Source organism: Oryx dammah, unplaced genomic scaffold (genome assembly GCF_014754425.2).
Source record: "Oryx dammah isolate SB20612 unplaced genomic scaffold, SCBI_Odam_1.1 HiC_scaffold_2, whole genome shotgun sequence".
Lineage (NCBI taxonomy): Eukaryota > Metazoa > Chordata > Mammalia > Artiodactyla > Bovidae > Oryx > Oryx dammah.
Genome location: NW_024070186.1, coordinates 110642846 through 110655226, shown reverse-complemented (window position 1 = coordinate 110655226; position 12381 = coordinate 110642846). Strand labels below are relative to the sequence as shown.

At 35.7% G+C, this 12381-nt stretch overlaps 1 protein-coding gene across 8 annotated transcripts in view; it reads right to left on the bottom strand.

Annotated features, from left to right (window-relative positions):
• SENP7 (SUMO specific peptidase 7) overlaps positions 1-12381 on the bottom strand; it is a 146120-nt gene that overhangs the window by 51849 nt on the left and 81890 nt on the right. For 5 of the 8 annotated variants that reach the window (XM_040225759.1, XM_040225761.1, XM_040225758.1 and 2 more), the window contains one exon: positions 7130-7239. In XM_040225759.1, coding sequence (XP_040081693.1) covers positions 7130-7239 — 110 coding nt within the window. Of the gene's footprint in view, positions 1-7121; positions 7240-12381 lie in introns of those variants that run through there. The other 3 variants (XM_040225760.1, XM_040225765.1, XM_040225766.1) reach the window with 2 other exon arrangements.

Genomic DNA, 12381 nt, shown 5'->3' with positions numbered 1-12381 from the left:
ATCATCCAAAAAGCTTTTCAAAAGAAAAACTTTTGACAAAATTCAACACCTATTTATAATAAAAACTCTTCAGAAAGTGGGCAACATAATAAAGGCCTACAAACCTACTGTTTGTAGAAACAAACCTACAGTTAACATCATACTCAGTAGTGAAAAGCTAAAAGCATTTTCTCTGAGATTGAAACAAGATGAGGATGTCCACTCTCACCACATTTATTCAACATAGTTTTGGAAGTCCCAGCTATAGGAATCAATCAGAGAAGAAAATGAAGTAAAAGGAATCCAAATTGGAAAAGAAATTAAATTGTCACTGTTTGCAGATGCATGATACTATACATGGAAAATTCTAAAGACACTACCAGGAAACTACTGCTGCTGCTGCTGCTAAGTTGCTCCAGTCGCATCCGACTCTGTGCGACCCCATAGACGGCAGCCCACCAGGCTCCCCTGTCCCTGGGATTCTCCAGGCAAGAACACTGGAGTGGGTTGCCATTTCCTTCTCCATTGCATGAAAGTGAAAAGTGAAAGTGAAGTTGCTTAGTCGTGTCTGACTCTTAGCGACCCCATGGACTGCAGCCCATCAAGCTCCTCCATCCATGGGATTTTCCAGGCAAGAGTAGTGGAGTGGGGTGCCATACTGGAGCTCATCAATTAATTTGGTAAAGCTGCTGGTTACAAATTAATACACAGCAATCTACTGCATTACTATACACACACTAAAAATGAAAGATCAGAAAGAGAAATTAAGAAAACAATCCCATTCACCATCACATCAAAAAGATAAAATACCTAGGAATAAACAAACCAAGACCTGTACTCCATAAACTGTTAAGACACTCATGAAAGAAATAAAAATGACACAAACAAATGGAAATATATATCATGTACTTGGATTGAAAGAATCAATATTGTCAAAATCACTATACTACCAAAGGCAATCTACAGATTCAATACCATCTGTATCAAATTATCAATGGCATTTTTTTATAGAACTAGAACAAAAAAATCTTAAAATTTGTATTGAGACATGAAAGACCCTGAATAGCCAAAGCAATCTTGGGAAAGAAAAATGAAGCTAAAGAAATCATGGTCCCTGACTTCAGACTATACACTTCAAAGCACAGTTATCTACACAGTAGGGTACAGGTACAAAAACAGAAAGACAGGTAAATGGAATGGAATAAAAAGCCCAGAAACAAACCCATGCATCTATGGTCAGTTAATCTATGACAAAGAAGGCAAACTATAAAAAGGAGAAAGAAACAATCCCTTCAATAAATGGTGCTAGGAAAATTGGACAGCTACATGTAAAAAAAAAAGAAAATGAAATTATAAAATTCTTTAAAACCATACACAAAAATAAGCTTAACATAGATTAAGACCTAAATGTGAGACCACACACTATAAAACTCTTAGAGGAAAACATTGGCAAAACATTCTCACCAAAAGGGGGGTTCAGGGTTGGAAACTCATGTACACCTGTGGTGGATTCATGTCAATGTATGGCAAACCAACACAGTATTGTAAAGTAAATAAAGTAACGTTTAAAAAAAAAAGTACATAGTTTTAAAAAAATAACATTTCCTCCCCTATTTCCTCCCCTTCACTCCCTCAATTCTGTTTTGAGATAAACATGTTTTCTAGGTAAGCACATTCTTTTAGAGAGAATCTGTGTACAAAAAGCATATGTGTACAAAGGTGTACTTTTTATTTTTTACTTTACAATATTGTATTGGTTTTGCCATACATCAACATGTTTTAATTATTGCATTCTGTGCTTACTGTTCTACATCTGTATCTTGCATCTCTCAAGAAAAAATGGATGTTGGCCCTTCATGTGATTAAACATAATAGAATGGGCACAGGTTAAAAAAAAAAAAAAACCTCTTAGAGGAAAACATTGGCAAAACACGCTCACCAAAAACTGCAGCAATATATTTATGATCTATCTCCAAGAATAATGGAAATAAAAATAAAAATGAACAAATGAGAACTAACTAAATGTTTTTGTACAGTTAAGGAATCATAAATAAATGAAATGAGAATCCAAAACATGGGAAAAAACAATTGGAATGATGTGACCAACAAGGGATTAGTCTCCAAATTTTACAAACAGCTCATGTGACTTAATATCACAAAAAACAAACAACCCAATCAAAAATGGGCAGAAGATCAAACAAGTACTTCTTCAAAGAAGATACACAGATGGCCAAGAGACACATGAAAAGATGTTCAACATTACTAATTATTCAGTTCAGTTCAGTCACTCAGTCGCATCTGACTATTTGCAATCCCATGAACTGCAGCACAACAGGCCTTCCTGTCCCTCACCAACACTCAGAGCTTACTCAAACTCATGTCCATCGAATCAGTGATGCCATCAAACCTTCTCATCCTCTGTCATACCCTTCTCCTCCCGCCTTCAATTTTCCCCAGCATCAGGGTCTTTTTCAATGAGTCAACTCTTCGGATCAGGTAGCCGAAGTATTGGAGTTTCAGCTTCAGTATCAGCCCTTCCAATGAATAGTCAGGACTGATTTCCTTTAGGATTGACTGGTTGGATCTCTTCGCAGTCCAAGGGACTCTCAAGAGTCTCCTCCAACACAACAGTTCAGAAGCATCAATTCTTTGGCGATCAGCTTTCTTTATAGTCCAACTCTCACATCCACACATTATTACTGAAAAAACCATAGCTTAGACTAGACGGACATTTGTCAGCAAAGTAACATCTTTGTTTTTTAATACGCTGTCTCAGTTCAGTTCAGTCACTCAGTCATGTCCGACTCTTTGCGACCCCATGAACAGGAGCACGCCACGCCTCCCTGTCCATCACCAATTCCCAGAACCACCTAAACCCATGAACATTGTGTTGGTGATGCCATCCAACCATCTCATCCTCTGTCATCCCCTTCTTCTCCAGCCCTCAATCTTCCCCAGCATCAGGGTCTTTTCAAATGAGTCAGCTCTCATCAGGTGGCTGAAGTATTGGAGTTTCAGCTTCAACATCAGTCCCTCCAATGAACACTCAAGATTGATCTCCTGTAGGATGGACTGGTTGGATCTCCTTGCAGTCCAAGGGACTCTCAAGAGTCTTCTCCAACACCACAGTTCAAAAGCATCAATTCTTCAATGCTCAGCTTTCTTTATACTCCAACTCTCACATCCATACATGACTACAGGAAAAAACCATAGCCTTGACTAGATGGACCTTTGTTGGCAAAGTAATGTCTCTGCTTCTTAATATGCTGTCTAGGTTGGTCATAACTTTCCTTTCAAGGAGCAAGAGTCTTTTAATTTCATGGCTGCAATCACCATCTGCAATGGTTTTGGAGCCCAGAAAAATAAAGGCAGCTACAGTTTCCGCTATTTCCCCATCTATTTGCCATGAAGTGATGGGACTAGATGCCATGATCTTCGTTTTCCGAATGCTGAGTTTTAAGCCAAATTTTTCACTCTCCTCTTTCACTTTCATCAAGAGGCTCTTTAGTTCTTCTTCGCTTTCTGCCATAAGGGTGGTGTCATCTGCATTTTTGACATTATTGATATTTCTCCCGGGAATCTTGATTTCAGCTTGTGCTTCTTCTAGCCCAGGGTTTCTCATGATGTACTCTGCATAGAAGTTAAATGAGCAGGGTGACAATATACAGCCTTGACGTACTCCTTTTCCTACTTGGAAACAGTCTGTTGTTCCATGTCCAGTTCTAACTGTTGCTTCCTGACCTGCATATAGGTTTCTCAAGAGGCAGGGCAGGTGGTCTGGTATTCCTATCTCTTTCAGAAGTTTCTACAGTTTATTGTGATCCACACAGTCATAGACTTTGGCATAGTCAATAAAGCAGAAATAGATGTTTTTCTGGAACTCTCTTTCTTTTTCCATGATCCAGCAGATGTTGGCAATTTGATCTCTAGTTCCTCTGCCTTTTCTAAAACCAGCTTGAACATCATGGAATATTACTCAGCTATTAAAAAGAACAACATAATGCGATTCACAGGAACATGGATGGACCTGGTGATTATCATACTGAGTGAAGTAAACCAGACAGACAGAGAGAAATATCATATTATATTGCTTATATGCAAAGTCTTATAAAAAATGATACAAATGAACTTACTTACAAAATAGAAACAGACTCACAGACTTAGAGAACCATGGTTACCAAGGGGTAAGGGTAGGAGGAAAGCGTAATAGAATTTGGAGCTGACATGTACACACTTCTGTATTTAAAGTGGATAACCAAGGACTGCTGTATAGCACAGGGAACTATGTTCAATATTCTGTAACAACCTAATTGGGAAAATTGAAAAAACACATGTACATTTAGACACATGTATATTTATAACTGAACTGCTTTGTTGTACACCTGAAACTAACACAATATGGTTAATCAACTATACTCTAATATAAAATATAAAATTTTTAAAAAACTGATGAAAGAACTAAGGCTTGGAAAAACTCTATAATATAGTAGTTTTCCTCCAAGCAGTTCACTAACTGCAAATCAGTCAAGACAATCTCACGGGAAACTGGAATAAATGTATTAGATAGAGTCAGACATTATTTTAAAAAAACAGGACTCTACTTGAAAAAAATATATATATATATATTTAACTTGCAAATATCATTACCATATAAAATTAAACAGCTAACAAATTCCTATAAACAAAAGAATGTTAAATATTTCCAATGTATTATATTCATAAAAGCAAGTTTTACAAGGCAAACTTAAGGCACTACAAAATAAAGGTATACCTAGTGTGGGGAATAGCTCAGTTGGTAAAGAAACTGCCTGCAATGCAGGAGACCTGGGTTCGATTCCTGGGTCAGGAAGAGCCACTGGAGAAAGAAATGGCAACCCACTCCAGTATTCTTGCCTGGAGAATCCCATGGGAGAGGAGCATGGCAGGCTGCAGACCATGAGGTCGCAAGAGTCAGACACAACTTAGTGACTAAACCACAATGTTTGTATATGATAGATCATAACTAGACTTATCATGGTGATTATTTGAAATGTACAGAAATACTGAATCACTATGCTGTGTAACAGAAACTAATACAGTGTTGTATAGGTTGATTATAATTCAAAAACAAAATCAGAAAATGAGACAAGATTTGTGGTTATCAGAGACAGGGGGAGGAAGAATTGAATGAAGGCAGTCAACATGTACAAAATTCCTATTATAAAATAAATAAGTTCTAGGGACATAATGTATAACATGACAAATAAAATTAACACTGCTGTATGTTATATATGAAAGTTGTTAGAGTAAATCCTGAGTTCTCATCATGAGGTAAATGGAATGGAATAAAAAGCCCAGAAACAAACACATGCATCTATATGAGTAAATGGATGTTGACTAAACTGACTGTGATAATCATTTCATGATATATATAAGTGAAATCATTACACTATTCACCTTAAACTTATACAGTGCTGTCAATTATAAAAAACTGGAAGAAAAAACTTTTTTCAGTGGTATACCTGGGATTTAATTCAGAACACCCAGTAATTTATAGGCTTTTGTTAAACAATTGGTATTAGACACAATTATCTATAGGATGAAAATACTGTGAGTTTTAATAATGTTTCAGTAGCTAACTTTCTTAAAAACACTTTACCTAAGAGGAGAACCTTCAGGGATACTAAGAAACTATATAGTGCTTTTTTTTATCATTCATTTTTCCCTGCTGTAAGTCTAGAATTCTGTTACTTTGAAGGAATATTGAAGGACATAAATTAGAAAGCTTTTTATTTAACTATTCCTACTCTACCAAGGAAAGCTTTTGATAGTATCTGAATTAAGCCCACTTGCACAAATACAAATCCACTTTTATTTTTATACTGTAAGTAAGGATAATTATTTCTAAGAAAAGGACAATTTGTAAAAAAAAAAAAAAAAGTCCTCCATTACATGAAGATAGTATTTAGTAATCAATTGAAAGATTACATCTACAGTCATAATACTTTCTCTAGAGACTGCCCTCTTAAGAGTTACAGCTGGTTTCTTATATACATCAAAGAAATTAGTTTCCTTGCAAGTGTTCTCTTCCATGAAAAAGAGTATTTAAAATGTGAAAACAACTGTGTTCCAAATGAAATACAAAAAATTTTTACATAATATCATTAAAGGACCACCTTTTCTTGTGAATAATTTATAAAATCATTCAGAAAACAAATATTTCAACTAGTTTGAAGCTATCAATAATCGAAGAGACCCTGGAAAGTGTTAAGTTTCACACCTGACTAGTATATAAATTGGTTTTGGTGAAAATTTTTATATTAAATTATTTAAAAGTCTTTTTAAAAAGAGACAAAAAGAAGTCAGCTCATTAATCCTACAGGCAAGGAAGCCTACAATGAATAGTTAGAAGTCTGGGATGTATTTAACTTTAAATTTGCTAAAAGTGACTTATATTGGAATCCTCCTAGAGTTGAGAAAAATTCTAATGAATAAAGAATGTATCCATGGCTGATTCATGTTGATGTATGGCAGAAACCAACACAATAGAAAGCAAATGTCCTCACATTAAAAATAAATAAATTTTTTAAAAAACAATATTTTTCATACTAGGAGTATAGACAGTGGAAAGCCAATAATAATAATAGAATTAGCAATAATATCAATAATTAGACACATCCATGGCTCAGACAGTAAAGAATGTGTCTACTAATGCAGGAGATCCAGGTTCGATCCCTGGGTCAGGAAGATCCCCTAGAGAAGGGCATGGCAACCCACTCCAGTATTCTCACCTGGAGAATTCCATGGACTGAGGAGCCTGGCCAGCTACAGTCCGTGAGGTCTCAAAGAGTCAGATATGACTCAGTGATGAACATTTTCACTTTCATGAAAGTAATATTTAGAAATAGACAAATTAACATTATAACTTTATAGCTGTATGCCAGCCAAACAAAAAAATGACAAGAAATAATATTCAAATTTAACTTCCAGATTTAGTAAATAAATCAAGAGATGTACATTATAGGATACAAATAGTAAATTTAGCAATTTTCTTTGTGTTGCTAAAATATCTCTCTTTACTTTCATGGATAGATATAGTTATAACTCAAATACTACTAAAACTACAATAGACGAAAATTCAAATGGCAACAGTTTTCTGCAGTTCACAAACCTTTAGGCTGAGTATCAGACATAAAAGAAATGCCATCGTCATCTCTTCGTTTTTCTTTAGTGTAAGAAGTCTGCTTTGCATAATTGTCTGTCTTACTTGATTGTGAACTGCTGCAAAACAAAATGATATTACACTCAATTCTTCTAAGCAAAAATAAATTTAGAAGCCAGTTGGCATATATTCAAGATAAAAATAACAGATCACAAATAAAGTCTTATACAGCAGAGTATGTGGTCTGAACAGTAGAAAGATTATTAAACTATGATTTGAAAAATAAGTTCTCATTCCTATTCTATCTTTAAATTCTCCATGTTCCTTTGAAAGAAAAAAACAAGAAATATTTTATTCTTCCAAAATTGCACACATGCAAAGTGAACAAAGAAAAATACAAGTGCTAAATATATCAAAGGGGTCTAAAAAGTAAACATTCCGTAGACACAAGAAAATGATAATCACACTTATGTGTAATCAAAAAATAAGTCAAAAGTAATCATTAATATGTTTTAAGCATAGTTCACGTATCAGAAGTTACATACAAAATAAAACTCAGGGTGTGGTAACAAATTCTACCTATAGAGAAAACAGTTTAAAATATAAGCTACTGGTTAAATATTTAAAATGTATTAAAAGCAAGTTTTGGATGATGAACATAATATCACTATTATGAAAACATAATACAATAATAGTATGGGACATTAATACCTGCCCCACTTTCAGTAATTAGATCATCCAGACCAAAAATAAAAAAAGTCAATAAGGAATATTGGACTGAACCATAAACTTGATCAAATAGAACTAACATGTTTTTATAAAACATGAACACAGAACATTCCCCAGGATGTTTTAAGATAGGTCACAAAGCAAATCTTAGCAAACTTAAGACACACACACACAAATCTTTCCCAATCACAAGAGCATAAAACAAGAAATCAATAACAGAAAGAAGTCTGAAAAGTTCAAAAACATAGGAAGACTAAACAATGTGCTCCTGAAAATCAACTGGCTAAAGAAGAAACCAAAAGGAAGATCAAGAAGTATCTTGAAACAAATGAATACATAAGCAAAAACTTCAAAATCCATGAAATGTTCTACAAGGGAAGTTAATAGCAATAAAAGCTACATTAAAAAAACAAGAAAGAACTCCAATGAAAAGCCTCACTTTACACCTCTTGGAACCAGAAAAAAAATACAAATTAAGCCCAAAGTTAGCAGAAGGAAAGAAACAATAAAGATCAGAGAAAAAGTAAATAAAAAAGAAATATGAAAGAAAATAGAAAAGATCAAAACTAAGAGCTTATTTTTTTTAAGCAAACAAAACTGACAAACCAAGAGGAAAAAAAAAAGACTCAAAGAAAAACAGATCTAAAGACTAATATGAATAATTATATGCCAAGTGAAGTCATTCAGTTGTGCCTGACTCTTTACGACCCCATGGACAGTAGCCTGCACCAAGTTCCTCCATCCATGGGATTTTCCAGGCAAGAGTACTGGAGTGGGTTGCCATTTCCTTCTCCAGGGAATCTTCCTGACCCAGGGATCGAACCCAAGTCTCCTGCATTGTAGGCAGATGCTTTACCATCTGAGCCACCAGGGAAGTCCAACAATATGGATAACCTAAGAGCCAGTCCATCCTAAAGGAAATCAGTATTGAATATTCATTGGAAGGATTGATGCTGAAGCTGAAACTCCAATACTTTGGCCATCTGATGCGAAGAACTGACTGATTTGAAGACCCTGATGCTGGGAAAGATTGAAGGTGGAAGGAGAAGGGGACGACAGAGGATGAGATAGTTGCATGGCATCATTAACTCAATGGACATCAGTTTGAGTAAGTTCTTGGAGTTGGTGATGAACAGGGAAGCCTGGTGTGCTGCAGTCCATGGGGTCACAAAAAGTCGGACACAAGTGAGCGGCTGAACTGAACTGAAGAGCCAGTTATATGGAGGGGATAAAAAAACCTACTGGCTGGGCAAAAAGACAGAAGACTTGTACTGAGCTGGCCAAAAAAAGTTTGTTCAGGTTTTTTTTCAGTACCATCTTATGGAAAAACATGAATTTTCTGGCCAACCCAATAAACAAATCATTACAACTAGTAGTACAAAAATACAAAGTATTATAAGTGATGATTATAAAAAGTTATACATCAACAAATCATATAACCTAGAAGAGGGACAAATAATTAGAAACATACAACCTACCAAAATGTATTATGAAGAAAAAGAAAATCTGAACAGATCAATAACAAATATGGAGATTGAATTAGTAATCAAAAACCTTCCAATACAGAAAAGTTTAGGACTAAATGGTTTCACTGGCAATTCTATCAAATAAGAATTAATGCCAATCTTTCCCTAACTCTTTCAAAAAGTTTACGAGGAAAGTACACTTCTAAACTCAGTTTAGAAGGCCATCACTAATACCAAAGCTAGATAAGGACAGTACAGTAAAAGAAAAATATAAATCAAATACCCCTGATGCATAGGGATGCAAAAATTCTCATCAAATTATTAGGAAACCAAATTCCACATCACATTAAAAGAATCATACACCATGATCAAATGGGACTTATTCAGAGATGCAAGAATGGTACATCATACACGAATCAATCAATGTGATAAAGCACATAGGTAAAATGAAAGATAAAAATCATTTGATCCCTCAAAAGGTACAGAAAAAGCATCTAACAAAATTCAACATCCTTTCACTATAAAACTCAAAAACCTGGGTATATATGGCTGATTCATGTCAATGTTTGGCAAAAACCAACACAATTCTGTAAAGCAATTATCGTTCAATTAAAAAATAAATTTAAAAAAACCTGGGTATAGAAGGAACATAATTCAACACAATAAAGGTCAGTATCACAAATGATGCCAACATCATATGAAACACTGAAAGATTAAAAGCTTCTCCTCTAAAATGAAGAAGGGTACCCATTCTGATCATTCTTATTCAACGCAGTACTAGAAATACTGGCTAAAAAAAATTAAATATGAAAAAGAAATAAATAAAAGAAGTCAGTATCAGAAAGGAAGACATAAAACTGTCATCATTTGCAGATGATATGATCTTATAGAAAGAAAATCTTAAAAAATCCAACCAATAAAAAAAAGAACTATAAGAACTAATAAATGAATTCACTAAAGTTTCAGGATACAAACTCACTATACTACAATCAGTTGCATTTATAAACACAAATAATGAACTATCTGAAAGAGAAATTGAGGAAAAAAATCCCATTTAAAACTATAGCAAAAAGAATAAAATTATAGTTAGATATAATCTAGAAGGAAAAAGAGCTGTACACTGAAAACTATAAGACATTGATGAAAGAAACTGAAGAAAACACAAATAAATGGAATGATATTCTGTACTTAGAGATGGGAAAAAGTAATATTGTTAAAATGTTCATCCAATGCAAAGCAACCTGCAGAGTCAAAGCAATCTCTATTGACATATCAATGGCCTTTTTCACAGAAAGAGAACAATCTTAAAGTTTGCATGCAACCACTAAAGATCCCAAATAGAAGAGCTATCCCACGTTGAAGGTCAGGAACAGCAGCGGTGAGGAGATACCCCTTGTCCAAGGTAAGGAGCAGTGGCTGTGCTTTGCTGGAGCAGCCCTGAAGAGATACCCCATGCCCAAGGTAAGAGAAACCCAAGTAAGATGGTAGGTGTTGCAAGAGGGCATCAGAGGGCAGACACACTGAAACCACACTCACAGAAAACTAGTCAATCTAATCACACTAGGACCACAGCCTTGTCTAACTCAATGAAACCAAGCCATGCCTGCGGGGCAACCTAAGACGGGCGGGTCATGGTAGAGAGGTCTGACAGAATGTGGTCCACTGGAGAAGGGAATAGCAAACCACTTCAGTATTCTTGCCTTGAGAACCCCATGAACAGTATGAAAAGGCAAAATGATAGGATACCAAAAGAGGAACTCCCCAGGTCATTAGGTGCCCAATATGCTACTGGAGATCAGTGGAGAAATAACTCCAGAAAGAATCAAGGGATGGAACCAAAGCAAAAAGAATACCCAGTTGTGGATGTGACTGGTGATAGAAGCAAGATTCGATGCTGTAAAGAGCAATATCGCATAGGAACCTGGAATGTCAGGTCCATGAATCAAGGCATATTGGAAGTGGTCAAACGAGAGATGGCAAGGGTGAACGTCGACATTCTAGGAATCAGCGAACTAAAACGGACTGGAATCGGTGAATTTAACTCAGATGATTATTACATCTACTACTGCGGGCAGGAATCCCTCAGAAGAAATGGAGTAGCCATCATGGTCAACAAAAGAGTCCGAAATGCAGTACTTGGATGCAGTCTCAAAAATGACAGAATGATCTCTGTTCGTCTCCAAAGCAAACCATTCAATATCACGGTAATCCAAGTCTATGCCCCAACCAGTAATGCTGAAGAAACTGAAGTTGAACGGTTTTATGAAAACCTACAAGATCTTTTAGAACTAACACCCAAAAAATATGTCCTTTTCATTATAGGGGACTGGAATGCAAAAGCAGGAAGTCAAGAAACACCTGGAGTAACAGGCAAATTTGGCCTTGGAATGCGGAATGAAGCAGGGCAAAGACTAATACAGTTTTGCCAAGAAAATGCACTGGTCATAGCAAACACCCTCTTCCAACAACACAAGAGAAGACTCTACACGTGGACATCACCAGATGGTCAACACCAAAATCAGATTGATTATATTCTTTGCAGCCAAAGATGGAGAAGCTCTATACAGTCAACAAAAACAAGACCAGGAGCTGACTGTGGCTCAGATCATGAACTTCTTATTGCAAAATTCAGACTGAAATTGAAGAAAGTAGGGAAAACCACTATACCATTCAGGTATGACCTATATCAAATCCCTTTTGATTATACAGTGGAAGTGAGAAATAGATTTAAGGGCCTAGATCTGATAGATAAGAGTGCCTGATGAATTATGGAATGAGGTTCGTGACATTGTACAGGAGACAGGGATGAAGACCATCCCCATGGAAAAGAAATGCAAAAACGCAAAATGGCTGTCTGGGGAGGCCTTACAAATAGCTGTGAAGAGAAGAGAGGCGAAAAGCAAAGGAGAAAAGGAAAGATATAAGCATCTGAATGCAGAGTTCCAAAGAATAGCAAGAAGAGATAAGAAAGCCTTCTTCAGCGATCAATGCAAAGAAATAGAGGAAAACAACAGAATGGGAAAGACTAGAGATCTCTTCAAGAAAATTAGAGATACCAAAAATTAG